The 20,101-nt window shown below is 43.5% G+C and overlaps 2 protein-coding genes and 1 long non-coding RNA gene across 12 annotated transcripts in view; 1 reads left to right on the forward strand and 2 right to left on the reverse strand.

Moving 5' to 3' along the window:
* Positions 1–4,582: 4,582 nt before the first annotated feature.
* Positions 4,583–17,487, forward strand: LOC148186761 (uncharacterized). 6 transcript variants are annotated; one of them, XM_088090679.1, is made up of 18 exons: positions 5,206–5,374; positions 5,542–5,577; positions 5,821–5,862; positions 6,682–6,729; positions 7,438–7,485; positions 7,671–7,715; positions 7,921–7,965; positions 8,577–8,636; positions 8,941–9,072; positions 9,201–9,248; positions 9,991–10,029; positions 10,105–10,146; positions 10,219–10,374; positions 11,861–11,926; positions 12,005–12,040; positions 12,138–12,167; positions 12,775–12,819; positions 17,184–17,487. In XM_088090679.1, exons 1-18 carry the CDS (start codon positions 5,224–5,226, stop codon positions 17,216–17,218), a joined length of 1,104 nt encoding a protein of 367 aa, XP_087946805.1. In that variant the 5' UTR covers positions 5,206–5,223; the 3' UTR covers positions 17,219–17,487. The 6 variants fall into 6 exon arrangements, with proteins under 6 accessions (XP_087946804.1, XP_087946805.1, XP_087946803.1 ...); XM_088090677.1 differs by lacking the exon at positions 17,184–17,487 and having other exon boundaries at positions 10,219–10,245; positions 10,327–10,374; positions 12,138–12,818; XM_088090678.1 differs by lacking the exon at positions 17,184–17,487 and adding exons at positions 4,583–4,619; positions 4,818–4,877 and having other exon boundaries at positions 5,315–5,374; positions 5,821–6,729; positions 11,861–12,040; positions 12,138–12,818.
* LOC148186762 (uncharacterized) lies at positions 5,574–10,348 on the reverse strand. Its single transcript, XR_015779526.1, has 4 exons — positions 10,179–10,348; positions 8,918–9,096; positions 7,419–7,751; positions 5,574–5,699 (listed from the first exon to the last, which is right to left on the reverse strand). It is a non-coding gene; the product is annotated as an uncharacterized LOC148186762 (long non-coding RNA).
* Positions 17,488–17,723: 236 nt separating the features above from the next.
* hsf1 (heat shock transcription factor 1) overlaps positions 17,724–20,101 on the reverse strand; it is a 14,858-nt gene continuing 12,480 nt past the window's right edge. For 4 of the 5 annotated variants that reach the window (XM_088090668.1, XM_088090670.1, XM_088090669.1 and 1 more), the window contains one exon: positions 17,724–20,046. In XM_088090668.1, the coding sequence (XP_087946794.1) occupies positions 19,841–20,046 (206 nt within the window). In that variant the 3' untranslated portion in view covers positions 17,724–19,840. The other variant, XM_088090671.1, reaches the window with a different exon arrangement.

The raw sequence follows: 20,101 nt of genomic DNA on the forward strand, positions 1-20,101 counted from the left end.
GTAATTGCAGTAGTAGATTCAGTAGTAGTTGCAGTTGTAGATGCAGTAGTAGATGAAGTAGTAATTGCAGTAGTAGATGTAGTAATTGCAGTAGTAGATGCAGTAGTTGCAGCAGTCGATGTAGTAGTAGTTGCAGTAGTAGTTGCAGTAATTGCAGTCGTAGACGCAGTATTCAATGTAGTAGTAGATGTATTGATTTCAGTAGTAATTGTAGTAGTATATGTAGTAGTAGTAGATGCAGTAATTGCAGTAGCAGATGTAGTAGCAGATGTAGTATTAGACGCAGTTGTAGTTGCAGTAGTAGATATAGTAATTGCAGTCATAGATGCAGCTGTAGTTGCAGTGGTAGATGATGTAATTGCAGTAGTAATTGCAGTAGTAGATGTAGTAAAGGCTGTGGTACTGTCAGCAGCAGAGGGAGGAGCTCCTCGTCCTCTGAGTATAAATATGAGCTGCAGTTTTGTCTCCTCAGTCCCACTGAAACACTTCGACTTCAACATGATGCCACCGTGAGTACTACTACTACTACTATTTTTAGTACTGCTACTGCATGTGAATACTACTCACTTATAATGCTACTGTGTGTAGTTCTGTGGTACTGCAGTAGTATTTTAATGAGTTGCCGTTGTTTTGATTGACAGTGTACCTGATCAGCTGATCAGTCCTGTCGCTGTGAGGGTATTGATCCGTACAGCTGCAGCTCTCTGTTCACTGCTGCAGCTGACAGCTTTAATGTGCTTTGATCAGTTTTCATTATTGTCATGTTGCGGCATTGATTGGTATTGGTTTGAACTGAAAAGTGTTGATTAAGGGTTGTTATTGATTGGTGATCATTTTACTGACGAGTATTTTCGGTACATCGGGAACTGTCGTGCTCAGTATTGATCAGTATTGATTACTGTGGTGATCTGCTCTGACAGAAACCTGCTGATCGTCTCGATGGTCATCTTTCTGACGACAACTGTTTCTACGGCTCCTGTGGAGGGTAAAAAAACAACCTTTGATTTCGTTTTTAGTTTTGAATGAATTTGATCTGAATGGATTTGATTTGATTTAATTAGATTTGAATGAATTTGATTGTGAGGGTATGAATATTGTTGTTTTCCAGAGAAGGAGCAGGAGGAGGTGGAGGTGGAGGCCCTGGAGGAGGGGGAGGGGGAGCTATCTGAGGAGGAGGAGGGTAGGCCTGTGTGTGTGTGTGTGTGTGTGTGTGTGTGTGTGTGTGTGTGTGTGTGTGTGTCTGTCCTTCTGCAGACGCAAAAAGGGTATTTTATAACCTTAGAAAACATTGAAGTCACACAATAAAGTCAAACTCAAATAATGAAGTCCAACACTGATGTAGATAAACTTAAGTCAAACACAGCAGTGAAGATCAAACATTAAAGTCAAACACAGCAGTGAAGATCAAACATTAAAGTCAAACACAGCAGTGAAGATCAAACATTAAAGTCAAACACAGCAGTGAAGATCAAACATTAAAGTCAAACACAGCAGTGAAGATCAAACATTAAAGTCAAACACAGCAGTGAAGATCAAACATTAAAGTCAAACTGCAGTGAAGATCAAACATTAAAGTCAAACACAGCAGTGAAGATCAAACATTAAAGTCAAACTGCAGTGAAGATCAAACATTAAAGTCAAACACAGCAGTGAAGATCAAACATTAAAGTCAAACACAGCAGTGAAGATCAAACATTAAAGTCAAACACAGCAGTGAAGATCAAACATTAAAGTCAAACACAGCAGTGAAGATCAAACATTAAAGTCAAACACAGCAGTGAAGATCAAACATTAAAGTCAAACTGCAGTGAAGATCAAACATTAAAGTCAAACACAGCAGTGAAGATCAAACATTAAAGTCAAACTGCAGTGAAGATCAAAAATGGCACTCACTGTAGAAATCCTAAAATGTTTTAAATTTTAAACAACGGCCGAGACTTCCTGTGTTTTTTAGCTTTATTAAATTAGTTGTTTGAGAGTATTTTTGTTGTAAAATGAAGAAACTTGTCTGAATATTTTACAAATGACCTGATGTCACTCTTTCTGTTGCTGTTGTCAACAGAGTTTAATTAATTAACCACCGATGAGCCAAATGTTTCACTTTTAATATCGGAGCTGTTTCAGTGTGTGACTCCGAAATCTGTGAAACCATCGAGTGTTTGAAGCTGTTTTACCTCTGACACAGCACTCTGTCTCTTCCCTCTGCTGCTGCCGTCCTCTCAGCTTCTGTCCTCTCAGTTCCTGTCCTCTCAGTTCCTGTCCTCTCAGTTTCTGTCCTCTCAGTTTCCGTCCTCTCAGTTTCCGTCCTCTCAGTTCCTGTCCTCTCAGTTCCTGTCCTCTCAGTTTCTGTCCTCTCAGTTCCTGTCCTCTCAGTTCCTGTCCTCTCAGCTTCTGTCCTCTCAGTGCAATCAGGCTGATGGGACACACCTGAGCTCACCCGAGGCTGCTGAGTTCAGCTGTGTCCACATCAGAGAGCAGCGTCGCGCCTCCTCTCCAGAAACCTTTGCTTGTCTGAGTCTTTGCTTTTTTCCGTCCTCTCTCCTCACTGCTGCTGATTTTTCAGTTACCTTTCACTTTTTTCTTTTTTCTGCATTTCAGTTGCTCGTTATGATTTTCCTGTATTTTTGAGAGAAGTGGAAGCTGTTATCTTTCAGGTTTCAGAGGTTGAAATGATTGAAACGATTTTTTGTCTTTTCTGTTTCCTTCTTCCAAATCGAAGTCTGTGGCGTTCCTCTCGGATCTTTTAGCTCTCTTCTTCGTCTGAATCAGCTCTGAGATCGTTATCGGATCCTCTCGCAGTGACTTCCTGTTCTGTAACCTCCGCCCTGCTGCGCCGCGCCAGGCATCGCCGCGCCAGGCATCGCCGCGCCAGGCATCGCCGCGCCAGGCATCGCCCTCACGTTAACCCATCGTTTACCTGTTGTTCCACTCCTGTCGATGTCATCAGGCAGCAGCGCGTCAGAAGCCCTGTTAACCCTTTAAAACCCGATTAAACTCATTTCTTTCAAAAACATGGCAAGAGAATTTCATTACTGATTTTCTAAGACTGTATCGCTCTCTTTTAGCCTGATTTCACGACTTTCCGCTCCAAATGCAGATGACCTTTTTCTCCTTTTGAAAGAAATGAAAGCAGTTTGTTCTCAGATGTCTGAATGCTGCACGAGGACACTGATGTGGATCCAGGTTTTAAAGGGTTAGCAAATTTATTTGGCCTGGGCCACGCAGCGAAACCATGTGGACAGTTATCGTCCCAAAGTCCTGATCTGGTTCATCTGCAGAGACTCTGATGATTATTGATCAGAAGTCAAATCCCCAAAAGTTAACCGACAACATCAGCATCTGCTCCCAAACATGACGTCATCCATTTCCACATTTCACTCAGCTCGACAAAGAGACAAAAAGACAGAGAGACAGAGAGACAGAGAGACAGAGAGACAAAGAGACAGAGAGACAAAGAGACAAAGAGACAAAGAGACAGAGAGACAAAGAGACAGAGAGACAAAGAGACAGAGAGACAAAGAGACAGAGAGACAGAGAGACAGAGAGACAGAGAGACAAAGAGACAGAGAGACAAAGAGACAGAGAGACAGAGAGACAGAGAGACAAAGAGACAGAGAGACAAAGAGACAGAGAGACAAAGATACAGAGAGACAAAGAGACAGAGAGACAGAGAGACAGAGAGACAAAGAGACAAAGAGACAGAGAGACAAAGAGACAGAGAGACAAAGATACAGAGAGACAGAGAGACAAAGAGACAGAGAGACAAAGATACAGAGAGACAGAGAGACAAAGAGACAAAGGTACAGAGAGACAGAGAGACAAAGAGACAGAGAGACAGAGAGACAAAGAGACAGAGAGACAGAGAGACAGAGAGACAAAGAGACAGAGAGACAGAGAGACAAAGAGACAGAGAGACAGAGAGACAAAGAGACAAAGAGACAGAGAGACAGAGAGACAAAGAGACAGAGAGACAGAGAGACAAAGAGACAGAGAGACAGAGAGACAGAGAGACAAAGAGACAGAGAGACAAAGATACAGAGAGACAGAGAGACAAAGAGACAGAGAGACAAAGAGACAGAGAGACAGAGAGACAGAGATACAGAGAGACAGAGAGACGAAGAGACAGAGAGACAAAGAGACAGAGAGGCAGAGAGACAAAGAGACAAAGAGACAGAGAGGCAGAGAGACAGAGAGACAAAGAGACAAAGAGACAGAGAGACAAAGAGACAGAGAGGCAGAGAGAGAGACAAAGAGACAGAGAGACAGAGAGACAGAGAGACAAAGAGACAGAGAGAGAGACAGAGAGACAAAGAGACAAAGAGACACAGAGACAAAGAGACAGAGAGACAAAGAGACACAGAGACAAAGAGACAAAGAGTCAAAGATACAAAGAGAAATCTTCAGTTTCTATTTCTGAACCGCTCAAATCCACAGAGTCCATTTAGCCCTGAGGAGACGTCCTGTTCGTGACAATGTGGACAGAAAAAGAGACAGAAACAACAAAAAGACTCAGCGAGGACAGAGCTGAAACTTTTAAAGCGTCTCTAATTAGAGAAATAAACGGTGCCTGTCTTGTCTTTCAGATGACGATGAGTCCCAGAGTCAGGATAAGTTGGAGGGTGAGACGCTAAAACACGACATAAAGCTGCATAAACACAAAGAGGCTCAGTGTGCTTCCAAAAACCATAAAGCTGATTTCACGGAGTCACACGATGTCACCTGATCCTGCTGCTCTCTGCTGTTAATAAAGTCTGCTTCGTCTGAAGGAAACAGACCTTTGATTCATGCTGAACACCTGATAACACCCCCTCCTCCAGGAGTGCTTGGCGTGCAGCAGACCACCGCGGCGGTGGTGGCGGCGGCATCCGGAGGTTCAGGTTAGTTGACCCTCATCAGGTTTTTCCCTCCTGAACAGTTTGTTTGTTCCTGTTTGGTTTCAGGTTTAATCCAGATACCCGAAGGGGGGGCAGCAGCTTTATTATTGTTGTTGTTGTTGTGGTTGTTTTGTTGTGGTTGTTGTGACACCGTGTTTTGGTGCAGGTGCTGCAGCAGGTGTGTCGTCAAGGAAAAATACCTAAGAGGGTCCAAAAAAACAAAAACCAGCTCCATATATATATATATATATATATATATATATATATATATATATATATATATATATATATATATATATATATATATATATATATATATATATATATATATATATATATATATATATGTATGTATATATACAGTATATGTGTATGTGTGTGTGTGTCTGTGTGTGTGTGTGTGTGTTTTGGTTTTCTGCTTATTTTGTGTGAATCTTCAGCCTCCAGCAGTCAGTCAGCGGGGGGAGGAACACAAGACGGAACAGCAGGAAGTTCAACAGGTAACAACAACAACAACAGATACATGATGTCACTGAAGTATCACTGAGAGTAACAGAGTATCAGTCAGAGTACAGCATGTACTTATACTCCTCTTAAATTTGTACTTCCTGTGTGTAAATGTGTACTTCCTGTGTATAAATGTGTACTTCCTGTCTCTGTATAACAGGTCACACAGGTGATTCTTCCTCGAAGGACTCAGCAGGTAACTTCCTGCTTCATGGTGATGTCATCAGACTCCGAACAGTTTAAATGTTGGGCTGAAACTCTTCTGTGGCGTTAACTGATCACAGCGTTCACTGATAGAGCAGGATGTGGCATCACACACTGAAAAAAGATCGGTTATTGATCACTAAAAAATAAAATCATTTTACTTTGAAATCAGTTCTCTTCCTGCTGAAAATAAAACCCCTGAAGAAGAGAGTGAATCTTTGTGTTTCTCTTTCAGCAGCTGGAGGTCAAAGCAGCTCAGCAGGTTCACAACCATCAGGTAATCAATATGATCAATAACCCCAATAACCATCAGGTAATCAATATGATCAATAACCCCAATAACCATCAGGTAATCAATATGATCAATAACTCCATTAACCATCAGGTAATTAATATGATCAATAACCCCAATAACCATCAGGCAATCAATATGATCAATAACTCCATTAACCATCAGGCAATCAATATGATCAATAACCCCAATAACCATCAGGTAATCAATATGATCAATAACTCCATTAACCATCAGGTAATCAATATGATCAATAACCCCAATAACCATCAGGTAATCAATATGATCAATAACTCCATTAACCATCAGGTAATCAATATGATCAATAACTCCATTAACCATCAGGTAATCAATATGATCAATAACTCCATAAACCATCAGGTAATCAATATGATCAATAACTCCATTAACTACCAGGTAATCAATATGATCAATAACTCCATTAACCATCAGGTTATCAATATGATCAATAACTCCATTAACCACAAGGTAATCAATATGTTCCAATATCAATCAATCAATCAATCAATCAATCAATCAATCAATCAATCACCCACCATAATAACATGATGACATCACTCAGGTGTGTTTGTGTCTGCAGGTTAACTGGAACTATCACTGATCAATAACTGATCAATCACCTGCACGCACACTTTGGAAATCAATGTGCTTCAGTATTGATGATAATTGATTAGTGTGTGTAACAGTCAGGTGATTATTGATTATTGGTCAGTGTGTGTGTTTAAGGTAACGGTCAGATGATCATAGATTATTATTGATTACTGATCAGTGTGTGCATTTCAGGTAACGGTCAGAAGCTGCTGAACGGAGGAGGAGGGGGCGGGGCTACAGGTGAGACAGACGAGTCAAAGAAAAGTTGAGAAGATTCAACTACCTGTCTGTCTCTTTACCTGTCTCTCTGCTCACCTGTCTGTCTCTTTACCTGTCTCTCTGCTCACCTGTCTGTCTCTTTACTTGTCTCTCTGCTCACCTGTGTGACTCTTTACCTGTCTTTCTGCTCACCTGTGTGACTCTTTACCTGTCTCTCTGCTCACCTGTCTGTCTCTTTACCTGTCTCTGCTCACTCTTTACCTGTCTCTTTACCTGTCTCTCTGCTCACCTGTGTGACTCTTTACCTGTCTCTGCTCACTCTTTACCTGTCTCTCTGCTCACCTGTGTGACTCTTTACCTGTCTCTGCTCACTCTTTACCTGTCTCTTTACCTGTCTCTCTGCTCACCTGTGTGACTCTTTACCTGTCTCTCTGCTCACCTATCTGTCTCTTTACCTGTCTCTGCTCACTCTTTACCTGTCTCTTTACCTGTGTCTCTGCTCACGTGTCTGTCTCTTTACCCATCTCTTTACCTGTCTCTCTGCTCACCTGTCTGTCTCTTTACCTGTCTCTCTGCTCACCTGTCTGTCCCTTTACCTGTCTCTTTACCTGTCTCTCTGCTCACGTCTGTCTCTTTACCTGTCTCTTTACATGTCTCTCTGCTCATGTGTCTGTCTCTTTACCCGTCTCTTTACCTGTCTCTCTGCTCACCTGTCTGTCTCTCTCTCAGGTGTTTCAGTTCCCTTTGGGGGTGGAGTTTCAAACTTGGATTATACAGGTGAGTGTCCAGGTGAGGTCAGTCTGCCATCATACTTAAAAAAGAGAAAGTTACAGGCTTTGTCCACGTCTTCATGTCCTCTTCTGTCACTGTCCACATCTTCACATCCTCTTCTGTCTGTGTTCTTCTTGTCTTACTTTGTCCCTGTCATTGTCTCTGTCCATGTCTATTCCCTTCTCCCACAGGACCCGTGGACTCATCCAGTCACGACTTCCTGCTCAGCCTGATGGGTAAGCTTCATAGTGTCCTCCAGTGTAGAGAACAACCTGTAGGACAGGACAGACACCTTCAATGTAGAGGACATCCTGCAGAAGAGGACAGACACCTTCAATGTAGAGGACATCCTGCAGGAGAGGACAGACACCTTCACTGTAGAGGACAGCTTGTAGGAGAGGACAGGACAGGACTCATGTTTGTTGTTTTTGATGTTTCCAGGTGGAGGGGATCTGTTTACGCCTGCTGTTCACACCAACATCCCAGGTCTGATCTCAGATGCATGGTACAGGTGTGATGGGTGCAGGTGTGATGGGTGCAGGTGTGGTGGGTACAGGTGTGATGGGTGCAGGTGTGATGGGTACAGGTGTGGTGGGTACAGGTGTGATGGGTACAGGTGTGGTGGGTACAGGTGTGATGGGTGCAGGTGTGATGTGTGCAGGTGTGATGGGTGCAGGTGTGGTGGGTACAGGTGTGATGGGTGCAGGTGTGATGGGTACAGGTGTGGTGGGTACAGGTGTGATGGGTGCAGGTGTGGTGGGTACAGGTGTGATGGGTGCAGGTGTGATGGGTACAGGTGTGGTGGGTACAGGTGTGGTGGGTACAGGTGTGATGGGTGCAGGTGTGATGTGTGCAGGTGTGATGGGTGCAGGTGTGGTGGGTACAGGTGTGATGGGTGCAGGTGTGATGGGTACAGGTGTGGTGGGTACAGGTGTGATGGGTGCAGGTGTGATGTGTGCAGGTGTGATGGGTGCAGGTGTGGTGGGTGCAGGTGTGATGGGTGCAGGTGTGGTGGGTGCAGGTGTGATGGGTGCAGGTGTGGTGGGTGCAGGTGTGATGGGTGCAGGTGTGATTAGCTGTTATTGATGTTATTTTAGGTGTGACCGCGGCTCCGTCTGCAGATCTGAACAGCGGCTCCAGTCTGGACTCACTGTCAGGTATCGGCTCTGCCAACAGGTGTTCTGTGACCCCGTAATGTCTGAAAACAAGTAACTTTTAATGTGAAACTTTGAATCAAATGGACAAAAGTTTTCTGAAGCTTTTGTTTTGAAAAACGGCTCCAAGAATCTGATGCAGGAAGCAGAAGTGAGACTATAAACGCAACGCAGAGTGAACAGGTAGAACAGGAAGAACAAGTAGAACAGGAAGAACAGGTAGAACAAGTAGAACAAGTAGAACAAGTAGAACAGGAAGAACAGGAAGAACAGGAAGAACTCACCTGTTGTGACACCTCTCTCAAAGATCCTGCTCATCACTCTGACATCAGCATCGACCAATCAGGGGCCGACTACACCTCTCTGATCTCAGGACCGAACCAATCACAGCACAGCTCTCTCCACGAATCAGGCTCCTCCCACTCCGCAGACCCAGGAGGTTAGTGCACAAAAGACTTTTACTCTGAAAATCCAAAAGTATGTTAACTGTAGAAATAGAAGAAGACTTTTACTGTGAAAGTACAGACTTTTACTTCAATTACTCATTTTCAAGTTTTTCTCCATCAGATTCAGCAGCTTCATCATCGTCATCACATCAGAACACAGAACACACAGGTAAACGCACACACCTGTAAACAAACATACACACACACCTGTACACAAATATACACACACCTGTAAACAAACATACACACACCTGTACACATATACACAGGTAAACATACACACCTGTAAACAAACATACACACATCTGTACACATATACACACACCTGTACACATATACACACACCTGTACACAAATATACACAGGTAAACATACACACCTGTAAACAAACATACACACATCTGTACACATATACACACACCTGTACACATATACACACACCTGTACACAAATATACACAGGTAAACACACACACCTGTAAACAAATACACACACCTGATTTTCAGTTTCAGACTCACATTTTAAAACGTGAGACTGAAACTGTTACTGAACTTTTTTCTGAACTTTATTCTGAAATTTAGTTTTTCACCAAACTCCATAAAAACTTTTGAATCTTAAAGATTTTTCGTCAGTAGCTGATCAATCAATATATATATATCAATATTTATATTGAGCTAATTGATGATGGGATTATTAATCTTATTGGTTATATTATTGATCTGTTTATTAGTCTGATTGATGATCTGATTATTGAGATGATTGATGATCTGATTGATGATATGATTAGTGATCTGATTGTAATCTGATTATTGATCGGATTATTGATCTGATTGATGGTCTGATTATTGATTTGACTGATGATGTGGTTGATGATCTGATGAAGTTTTATGATTAATCTTTGTGTTTTTCAGGAAACGGTCGACAGACGCTGCTGACGGAAACTAACCCAGGTAAACGTTCACGCCAACCGGCAGGCCGCACCGTCTGTTAGATTATGTAATCAGGTGTTGTGATGATGTCGGCAGGTGGGGCGGAGTCAGTGACGGGTCTAAACATCGACCTCACAGGTGAGACACTGATCAATAATCAATAGACTGACCTCAGACAGAAACCTGATGCTGTGCTCTGATCGGTTCCAGCTTCAGGACTCGGCCATGATGTCACAGGTAAGACCTGTTGCTATGACAACATCAAGAGTTTGTTTGATGTTAGTTCAGTTCACTTCCTGTCACATGATCTCGTTACAGAGTCGTCACCTGTCATCCTCCACACAGAGACACACACACTGACCGCAGGTATACCTGTCTGTCTGTCACACACCTGTCTGTCTGTCACACACCTGTCTGTCTGTCACACACCTGTCTGTCTGTCTGTCTGTCTGTCTGTCACACACCTGTCTGTCTGTCACACACCTGTCTGTCTGTCTGTCTGTCACACACCTGTCTGTCTGTCACACACCTGTCTGTCTGTCACACACCTGTCTGTCTGTCTGTCTGTCTGTCACACACCTGTCTGTCTGTCTGTCTGTCTGTCTGTCACACACCTGTCTGTCTGTCTGTCTGTCTGTCTGTCACACACCTGTCTGTCTGTCACACACCTGTCTGTCTGTCTGTCTGTCTGTCTGTCACACACCTGTCTGTCTGTCTGTCTGTCTGTCTGTCTGTCTGTCACACACCTGTCTGTCTGTCACACACCTGTCTGTCTGTCACACACCTGTCTGTCTGTCTGTCTGTCACACACCTGTCTGTCTGTCTGTCTGTCACACACCTGTCTGTCTGTCACACACCTGTCTGTCTGTCACACACCTGTCTGTCTGTCTGTCTGTCTGTCACACACCTGTCTGTCTGTCTGTTTGTCTGTCACACACCTGTCTGTCTGTCACACACCTGTCTGTCTGTCTGTCACACACCTGTCTGTCTGTCTGTCTGTCACACACCTGTCTGTCTGTCTGTCACACACCTGTCTGTCTGTCACACACCTGTCTGTCTGTCTGTCTGTCTGTCACACACCTGTCTGTCTGTCTGTCACACACCTGTCTGTCTGTCTGTCTGTCACACACCTGTCTGTCTGTCTGTTTGTCACACACCTGTCTGTCTGTCACACACCTGTCTGTCTGTCTGTCTGTTACACACCTGTCTGTCTGTCTGTCTGTCTGTCTGTCACACACCTGTCTGTCTGTCTGTCTGTCACACACCTGTCTGTCTGTCTGTTACACACCTGTCTGTCACACACCTGTCTGTCTGTCTGTCTGTTACACACCTGTCTGTCTGTCACACACCTGTCTGTCTGTCTGTCTGTCTGTCTGTCTGTCTGTTACACACCTGCCTGTCTGTCTGTCTGTCTGTCTGTCACACACCTGTCTGTCTGTCTGTCTGTCTGTTACACACCTGTCTGTCTGTCACACACCTGTCTGTCACACACCTGTCTGTCTGTCACACACCTGTCTGTCTCTCTGTCACACACCTGTCTGTCTGTCTGTCTGTCTGTTACACACCTGTCTGTCTGTCACACACCTGTCTGTCTGTCTGTCACACACCTGTCTGTCTGTCTGTCACACACCTGTCTGTCTGTCACACACCTGTCTGTCTGTCTGTCACACACCTGTCTGTCTGTCTGTCTGTCTGTTACACACTTGTCTGTCTGTCTGTCTGTCACACACCTGTCTGTCTGTCTGTCACACACCTGTCTGTCTGTCACACACCTGTCTGTCTGTCTGTCTGTCTGTCTGTTACACACCTGTCTGTCTGTCTGTCACACACCTGTCTGTCTCTATGTCTTCAGTTTCAGGTGTGTTCTCCAACACAGACCTGGTTACCGTGGTATCAGACTTGACAGGGACAGACACAGGTAAGTCCCGCCCTCCATCATGGCTGACACAGCAGAGAGGTCAAAGGTCAACGGTCGTTAAACTGCGTGTGTTTGCAGTTTCAGCCGATCCGACAGGGACGCCGCTCTACGCTAGTAAGTTTCTTTACCCACCACAGAAGAAGAGGCAGCAGACAGGAAGTTCTTCCTCTGTGGTGGGACGTGTGTGTTGACACATGTGTGTTTGTTTCAGGTCTCCCCGCCGTGACGGAGCGGACAGCTGGTAAGTGTCACAGACGTTCTCCAACATCAGAACCATCAGAACACACAACAGAACATACAACAGAACACACAACAGAACACACAACAGAACATACATCAGAACCATCAGAACACACAACAGAACGTACATCAGAACCATCAGAACACACATCAGAACACACAACAGAACCATCAGAACACACAACAGAACCATCAGAACACACATCAGAACACACAACAGAACCATCAGAACACACAACAGAACCATCAGAACACACAAAAGAACCATCAGAACACACAACAGAACCATCAGAACCATCAGAACACACATCAGAACCATCAGAACACACATCAGAACCATCAGAACACACATCAGAGCCATCAGAACACACAACAGAACCATCAGAACCATCAGAACACACATCAGAGCCATCAGAACACACAACAGCTCGTAGAGGAACAGTCCGATCAGAGTCAACCCGACTCGTTAACAGTAGCTGCTGACTCGACCAGTTAACGAGTCGCTGTTAACGCGTCTGTGCTGATGAGTCGTCTGCCTCGGGTTCCTGGTTGATCAGGTGCTGAAGACTTGTTCTTTCTCTTTTCTTGGTTCTGCTTGTTCTCTGCAGGTTCAGTCACTGAACAGTACAACACATCTGGTCAGGGTCCTGAAGGTTAGTACCATTCTCTCTGACCTCTGACCCCTGATTTCTGACCCCTGACCCTGCTGAGTCCAAGCCCCCAGGAAGTGCTCCAGGCGCTGAAGCAAAATGTATCACAGTGGCCAAAACTGGAATTACAGCGTTTGAGTCGGTCACATGACCCAGGCAGACTTTTCCCCGACTTCCATCAGCAAACAGACGACTGTGAATCACTAAATCATTTTTTGTGAGCGTCAAACCAGTGAAACGTCTTCTGTCTGGATTTAAAACATCAGTTCAATAACGTTTGGAAAGTCTCAAAGAGCTGCAAGAGTCATTTTGTAGACCGCCATTCAAGCTAGCCATGCACTAATCCGGAACTCAGTCGCTCTGCTGGCAGAAGTTACCCACTCGGGAACACTCGGGTACACTCGGGAACACTCGGGTACACTCGGGAACACTCGGGCAGGGGACGTTAATGTTTACTTCGCTGCTCTATGGGCCAGTAGATTCGGGTATTTTACACGTTTCTAAACCTGGAAAAAGAGCTTTCTCTGCTTCATGCGCCAACAAGCAGCTCTCATAGGATAGAACGAGGCCCCGCCCCCATGGCTGTATCCAGACGTCCTCTAATACATCTATGGATGTATCCAAAAATCGGGTCACACATCTATGGGCTGAGTCTCAAACCTTTACAGTCCAGGTTCTCATAAATTCAAGATCTGCTGTCAAACTTTAGCTCAGTTAAAGAATGGGATGTAAAAATAACAAAAACGAGGGAAAACTTCAGCAAAGCTCCACCCCGCTTAATAAAGACCGCACCCACCAAAAATAAAAAGACGAGGACAGGAGGACAGGAGGACAGGACTGAATGTCCACTCAAATAATCGTCCTCACTGTCCTCCTCAGATCACTATCCCACCATTAAAGAAATCTGCCTGAGAACAGAACCATTCGCTCCACACGCAACAACAGAACAACAAAAAAAGCAACGAGGTGTCTGGTTCTAGTTCTGTGTTTCTGGTTGTAGTTTTGTGTGTCTGGTTGTAGTTCGGTGTGTCTGGTTGTAGTTTGGTGTTTCTGGTTGTAAGTTGGTGTGTCTGGTTGTAGTTCTGTGTGTCTGGTTGTAGTTCTGTGTGTCTGGTTGTAGTTTGGTGTTTCTGGTTGTAAGTTGGTGTTTCTGGTTGTAGTTTTGTGTGTCTGGTTGTAGTTCTGTGTGTCTGGTTGTAGTTTGGTGTTTCTGGTTGTAGTTTTGTGTGTCTGGTTCTAGTTCAGTGTTTCTGGTTGTAGTTCTGTGTTTCTGGTTGTAGTTTAGTGTTTCTGATTGTAGTTCAATGTGTCTGGTTGTAGTTCTGTGTTTCTGGTTGTAGTTTGGTGTGTCTGGTTGTAGTTCGGTGTTTCTGGTTGTAGTTTGGTGTTTCTGGTTGTAAGTTGGTGTTTCTGGTTGTAGTTTTGTGTTTCTGGTTGTAGTTCGGTGTGTCTGGTTGTAGTTCTGAGTGTCTGGTTGTAGTTTGGTGTTTCTGGTTGTAGTTCGGTGTGTCTGGCTGTAGTTTGGTGTTTCTGGTTGTAAGTTGGTGTTTCTGGTTGTAGTTTTGTGTGTCTGGTTGTAGTTCTGTGTGTCTGGTTGTAGTTTGGTGTTTCTGGTTGTATGCGTTGGTGTTTCTGGTTGTAGTTTTGTGTGTCTGGTTGTAGTTCTGTGTGTCTGGTTGTAGTTTGGTGTTTCTGGTTGTAGTTCTGTGTTTCTGGTTGTAGTTTAGTATTTCTGATTGTAGTTCAATGTGTCTGGTTGTAGTTCTGTGTTTCTGGTTGTAGTTTGGTTTCTGGTTGTAGTTTGGTGTGTCTGGTTGTAGTTCGGTGTTTCTGGTTGTAGTTTGGTGTTTCTGGTTGTAAGTTGGTGTTTCTGGTTGTAGTTTTGTGTTTCTGGTTGTAGTTCGGTGTGTCTGGTTGTAGTTCTGAGTGTCTGGTGTTTCTGGTTGTACGTTGGTATTTCTGGTTGTAGTTCGGTGTGTCTGGTTGTAGTTTGGTGTTTCTGGTTGTAAGTTGGTGTTTGTGGTTGTAGTTTTGTGTGTCTGGTTGTAGTTCTGTGTGTCTGGTTGTAGTTTGGTGTTTCTGGTTGTACGTTGGTGTTTCTGGTTGTAGTTTTGTGTGTCTGGTTGTAGTTCGGTGTGTCTGGTTGTAGTTCTGTGTGTCTGGTTGTAGTTTGGTGTTTCTGGTTGTACGTTGGTGTTTCTGGTTGTAAGTTGGTGTTTCTGGTTGTAGTTTGGTGTGTCTGGTTGTAGTTTGGTGTTTCTGGTTGTACGTTGGTGTTTCTGGTTGTAGTTTTGTGTGTCTGGTTGTAGTTCTGTGTGTCTGGTTGTAGTTTGGTGTTTCTGGTTGTAAGTTGGTGTTTCTGGTTGTAGTTTTGTGTGTCTGGTTGTAGTTTGGTGTGTCTGGTTGTAGTTCTGTGTGTCTGGTTGTAGTTTGGTGTTTCTGGTTGTACATTGGTGTTTTGTGGTTGTAGTTTTGTGTGTCTGGTTGTAGTTCGGTGTGTCTGGTTGTAGTTCTGTGTGTCTGGTTGTAGTTTGGTGTTTCTGGTTGTACGTTGGTGTTTCTGGTTGTAAGTCGGTGTTTCTGGTTGTAAGTTGGTGTTTCTGGTTGTAGTTTTGTGTGTCTGGTTGTAGTTCTGTGTGTCTGGTTGTAGTTTGGTGTTTCTGGTTGTACGTTGGTGTTTCTGGTTGTAGTTTTGTGTGTCTGGTTGTAGTTCTGTGTGTCTGGTTGTAGTTTGGTGTTTCTGGTTGTAGTTCTGTGTTTCTGGTTGTAGTTTAGTGTTTCTGATTGTAGTTCAATGTGTCTGGTTGTAGTTCTGTGTTTCTGGTTGTAGTTCTGTGTTTCTGGTTGTAGTTTGGTTTCTGGTTGTAGTTTGGTGTTTCTGGTTGTAGTTTGGTGTTTCTGGTTGTAAGTTGGTGTTTCTGGTTGTAGTTTTGTGTTTCTGGTTGTAGTTCGGTGTGTCTGGTTGTAGTTCTGAGTGTCTGGTGTTTCTGGTTGTACGTTGGTATTTCTGGTTGTAGTTCGGTGTGTCTGGTTGTAGTTTGGTGTTTCTGGTTGTAAGTTGGTGTTTCTGGTTGTAGTTTTGTGTGTCTGGTTGTAGTTCTGTGTGTCTGGTTGTAGTTTGGTGTCTCTGGTTGTACGTTGGTGTTTCTGGTTGTAGTTTTGTGTGTCTGGTTGTAGTTCTGTGTGTCTGGTTGTAGTTCTGTGTGTCTGGTTGTAGTTTGGTGTTTCTGGTTGTACGTTGGTGTTTCTGGTTGTAAGTTGGTGTTTCTGGTTGTAGTTTGGTGTGTCTGGTTGTAGTTTGGTGTTTCTGGTTGTACGTTGGTGTTTCTGGTTGTAGTTTTGTGTGTCTGGTTGTAGTTCTGTGTGTCTGGTTGTAGTTTGGTGTTTCTGGTTGTAAGTTGGTGTTTCTGGTTGTAGTTTTGTGTGTCTGGTTGTAGTTTGGTGTGTCTGGTTGTAGTTCTGTGTGTCTGGTTGTAGTTTGGTGTTTGTGGTTGTACATTGGTGTTTTGTGGTTGTAGTTTTGTGTGTCTGGTTGTAGTTCGGTGTGTCTGGTTGTAGTTCTGTGTGTCTGGTTGTAGTTTGGTGTTTCTGGTTGTACGTTGGTGTTTCTGGTTGTAAGTTGGTGTTTCTGGTTGTAGTTTTGTGTGTCTGGTTGTAGTTCTGTGTGTCTGGTTGTAGTTTGGTGTTTCTGGTTGTACGTTGGTGTTTCTGGTTGTAGTTTTGTGTGTCTGGTTGTAGTTTGGTGTTTCTGGTCATTGTTGAATGTAAGAAATGTAAATACTAAAGAACAAAACTTTACTTAAGTCCACAAATAGTAGAAATGACTAAATTAGATACAGACTTTCTGCAGGATTCGAACACATTTCCAAGACTTTTCTGGACTTTTTTCCAGGACTTTTCGAGGACTTTGAGGCAAATGTTTCAGATCATTTTTAGACATTTATTATTTTGTAAAGAATAAATGAAGGGCAGGATTAGAAGTGGATTTTTAAATGTTTTTAAATGTTTTTAAATGCGTGTATTTTTTGCTCAGGAGAGGCGTGTACAGCTTTACATGACTGTGTTCTGGGGTTAGTTTGCTGCAGATTTTCCCTGGAAGGCATTTTTTTCCTTAAAATTCCTTTTTTTGTCAATTAATTTTTTTTAGTTGTGTTGTTTCAAATTTTGGTAATATTTTCTTCTTTGAAAACTTTTGGATTTTTTTTTCTTTTAAAACTTCCTAATTCTCACAATGAGGGGGAGCTGAACTCTTCTTAATTGGTGTCAGACAGAAAACAGCCGAACTGACTGGATCAATGATTATTGATTAACAGTGATAGATTATCAGAAACGTGATGACAGAAGGTAAAGGTGTTTCTGTGTTTCAGGTGCAGAAAATGTGGAACTGGAGGATACCTGCTGACTTTCATATCAAGCCGCGAGTTCGATTCCTGCGCTACAGATTCCAGTGTACCGACCAATCAGCATGGCCCAGGAAGTCAGACCCCTCCCACTAGCTGTAGGCCGCGCCCACTGGTGTTTTTTTTAATATTTAACTTTTTTTTTATAGACGTCTATTTTTGTTTTAGAGTGAAATAAAGTTTCAGCCAAATCTGTTTGATACATACAGGATGTGACATCATCTGGAAACTGTGCCTACAATAAATGTTTTTGTCTTTTTTGAACATCAAACTGAGACTTTGTCTTTTGTCCAAACATCCATTTGATGACATCATCAGAAATTAGTGTAACTGTGACTGTGACCCGCCCACCCCCCAAAAAACTCCACCACTCTCCTTCTGTCTATACATCAATATATGAATACAGTCAGGTCCAAAAGTATTTGGACACTGACAGAGTTTTAATAATTTCGCCTTTGAACACCACCACGATGGAGTGGAAATAAAACAATCAATATGTGACAGAAGTGCAGACTCAAAGCTTTATTTTGTGATGTTTCACAAAAATATGGTATTTACTATGTAGGACTTTCAGCCATTTGCAGCAGAATGGCATCAGTTTTAAGGGGTCAGAAGTATTTGGACAATTGACTGACAAGAAGTTAATTGGTCAGGTGCGGTCCATTCCCTCGTTACTGCAAGACAAATGAAGCATATAAAAGGTCTGGGGTTGATATTTGGTCGTATTTTGGCATTTGGCAGCGGTTTAACTGGAGCTACCGATATGAAGTCCAAGTCGATCTCTACACAAATGAAGGAGGCCATCGTGAGGCTGGAGAACCACACAAGGCTGCAAGAGAGACGACTCGAACCGTACGTGTGGCCAAATCAGCAGTTTGGTATTTTCTTACAGAGAAACAAAGCACTGGTGAGCTCAACAACATCAGAAGGCCTGGACGACCACGGAAATCCACAATCATCCACAGAAGTGGATGATCGCAGAATCCTTTCCTCGGTGAAGAAAAACCCCTTCACGACATCGACAGAGGTCAGAGGTCAGAGGTCAGGAATACTCTGGAGAGGGTGAGCGTGTCACTGTCAAAATCTACAGTCGAGGATTTACGACGAGGTGCAAACCCCTGGTAACATCCAAGAACAGGAAAGACAGATTAGACTTTGCCAAAACAAAATCTAAAAAAAAGCCTCAAATGTTCTGGAATCGGATTCTTCGGACAGATGAAACAAAAATAAACTACTATCAGAATGATGTGAAGAGAAAAGCAAGGAGAAGGAAAGGAGGAGCTCATGATCCGAAGCTCACCATCATTCATGGCTGCCAGTGGAACGACTCACTACTGTTCACTGATGATGTGACTGTGACAGAAGGAGCGAGATGAACGCCGAGGTATCCGGGGCCCAAATGTTAGGGGACTGACGGGGCGGTGCTTCACGCTGCAGATGGATAATGACCCGAAACATACAGCAGAGGCTCAACTCCAGATCTTCTGAAGGCAAAAACATGGAATATTCTCCAGTGGCTAAGTCGGTCACCTGACCTCGGCCCGGCAGAGCTTTCCGGTTACTGAAAACAAAGCTGAAGGCAGAAAGACCCACAAACACACAGCAACCGAAGACGGCTGCAGTGGCAAAGCATCTCCAGGGAGGAAACGACCATGGACCATGGGCTTCGGACTTCAGGCAGTCATCGATTACAAAGGATTTATTAAGTATTAAAATTTCTGGTGAAATTTAAACTTATGTCACACTGTCCAAATACTTTTGAACCCTGAGAATGGAGGTACTATGCTTTAAATGTCTGTAATTCCTAATTGGTATGTGGCATGTCTTTGAGACACCCCTAAAATAAAGTTTAAAGTCTCACTTTGATCAAAACTTCACTGTTTGATTTCAAATCCATTGTAGTGATGTGTAAAGACAAAAAACTAAAAACTCTCTCATTGTCCAAATACTTCTGGACCTAACTGTGTACATATATATATATATATATACATATATATGTATATTTATATGTATACAGATGTGTGTGTGTGTGTGTGTGTTTCTTCACTCGTTATAAATTGATTTAATAAACTCAAAGTCAAACTTTCTCTTATAAACAAACATTTTTTAATCGATCACAACCTGCTGATGAATTGATCAACTGATCAGCTGATAAACTGATCAATTGTCTTGCAGTCGGGTTGTCTCCATGGTAACACTTCTCATCCAAAATAAACTTTTAAAAATATTCAGACTCTTCATTTGATACATTTTCCACATGAAAACAACAAAACATGCAGACACACCTGCACGGTGATGACATCATCACTGTGATGTCATCACTGTGACGTCATCACTGTGAGGTCATCACTGTGACATCACCACTGTGAGGTCACCACTGTGACATCATCACCGTGGTCATCACTGTGACATCATCACCGCAAGGTCATCACTGTGAGGTCATCACTGTGAGATCACCAGTAGGTGCAGGTGCGCCCCTGACAGTTCAAAGAAAGCAGCGAAGAAGAAGAATGTGAAGCTAGAGTAAAAAGAGTAGAAGAAGAAGAAAAGGTGACCTTTAAACTGCTGATTGAACTACTGCTGATTGATTGATTGATCGATCATCTATTGCTGCTGCTGACGGCTTAAACTGTCCTGTTGCCGTGGTGACTGACGATGTCAGAGGTCAGAGTCCGGGGGTCGGGGCCCAATAGCGTGGCGGCTGGGTCGTCAGACGGCGGCTCGGAGCCGAAGAAAGGCTCCGCCTCCAGCTCCAGCATGCAATCCCCTGATTGGCTGATCGGCTCAGACAGCAGGACGGGTGTGGCCGAGTACTGCACCAGCTGATTCCCTGGACACAGTAACCATGACGGCAAGGAATCACACACTCAAAGGATGTTACTCAA

This window comes from Plectropomus leopardus, chromosome 17 (assembly GCF_026936395.1).
Source record: "Plectropomus leopardus strain MGB_pleo_1.0 chromosome 17, ASM2693639v1, whole genome shotgun sequence".
NCBI classification, from domain to species: Eukaryota; Metazoa; Chordata; class Actinopteri; order Perciformes; family Serranidae; genus Plectropomus; species Plectropomus leopardus.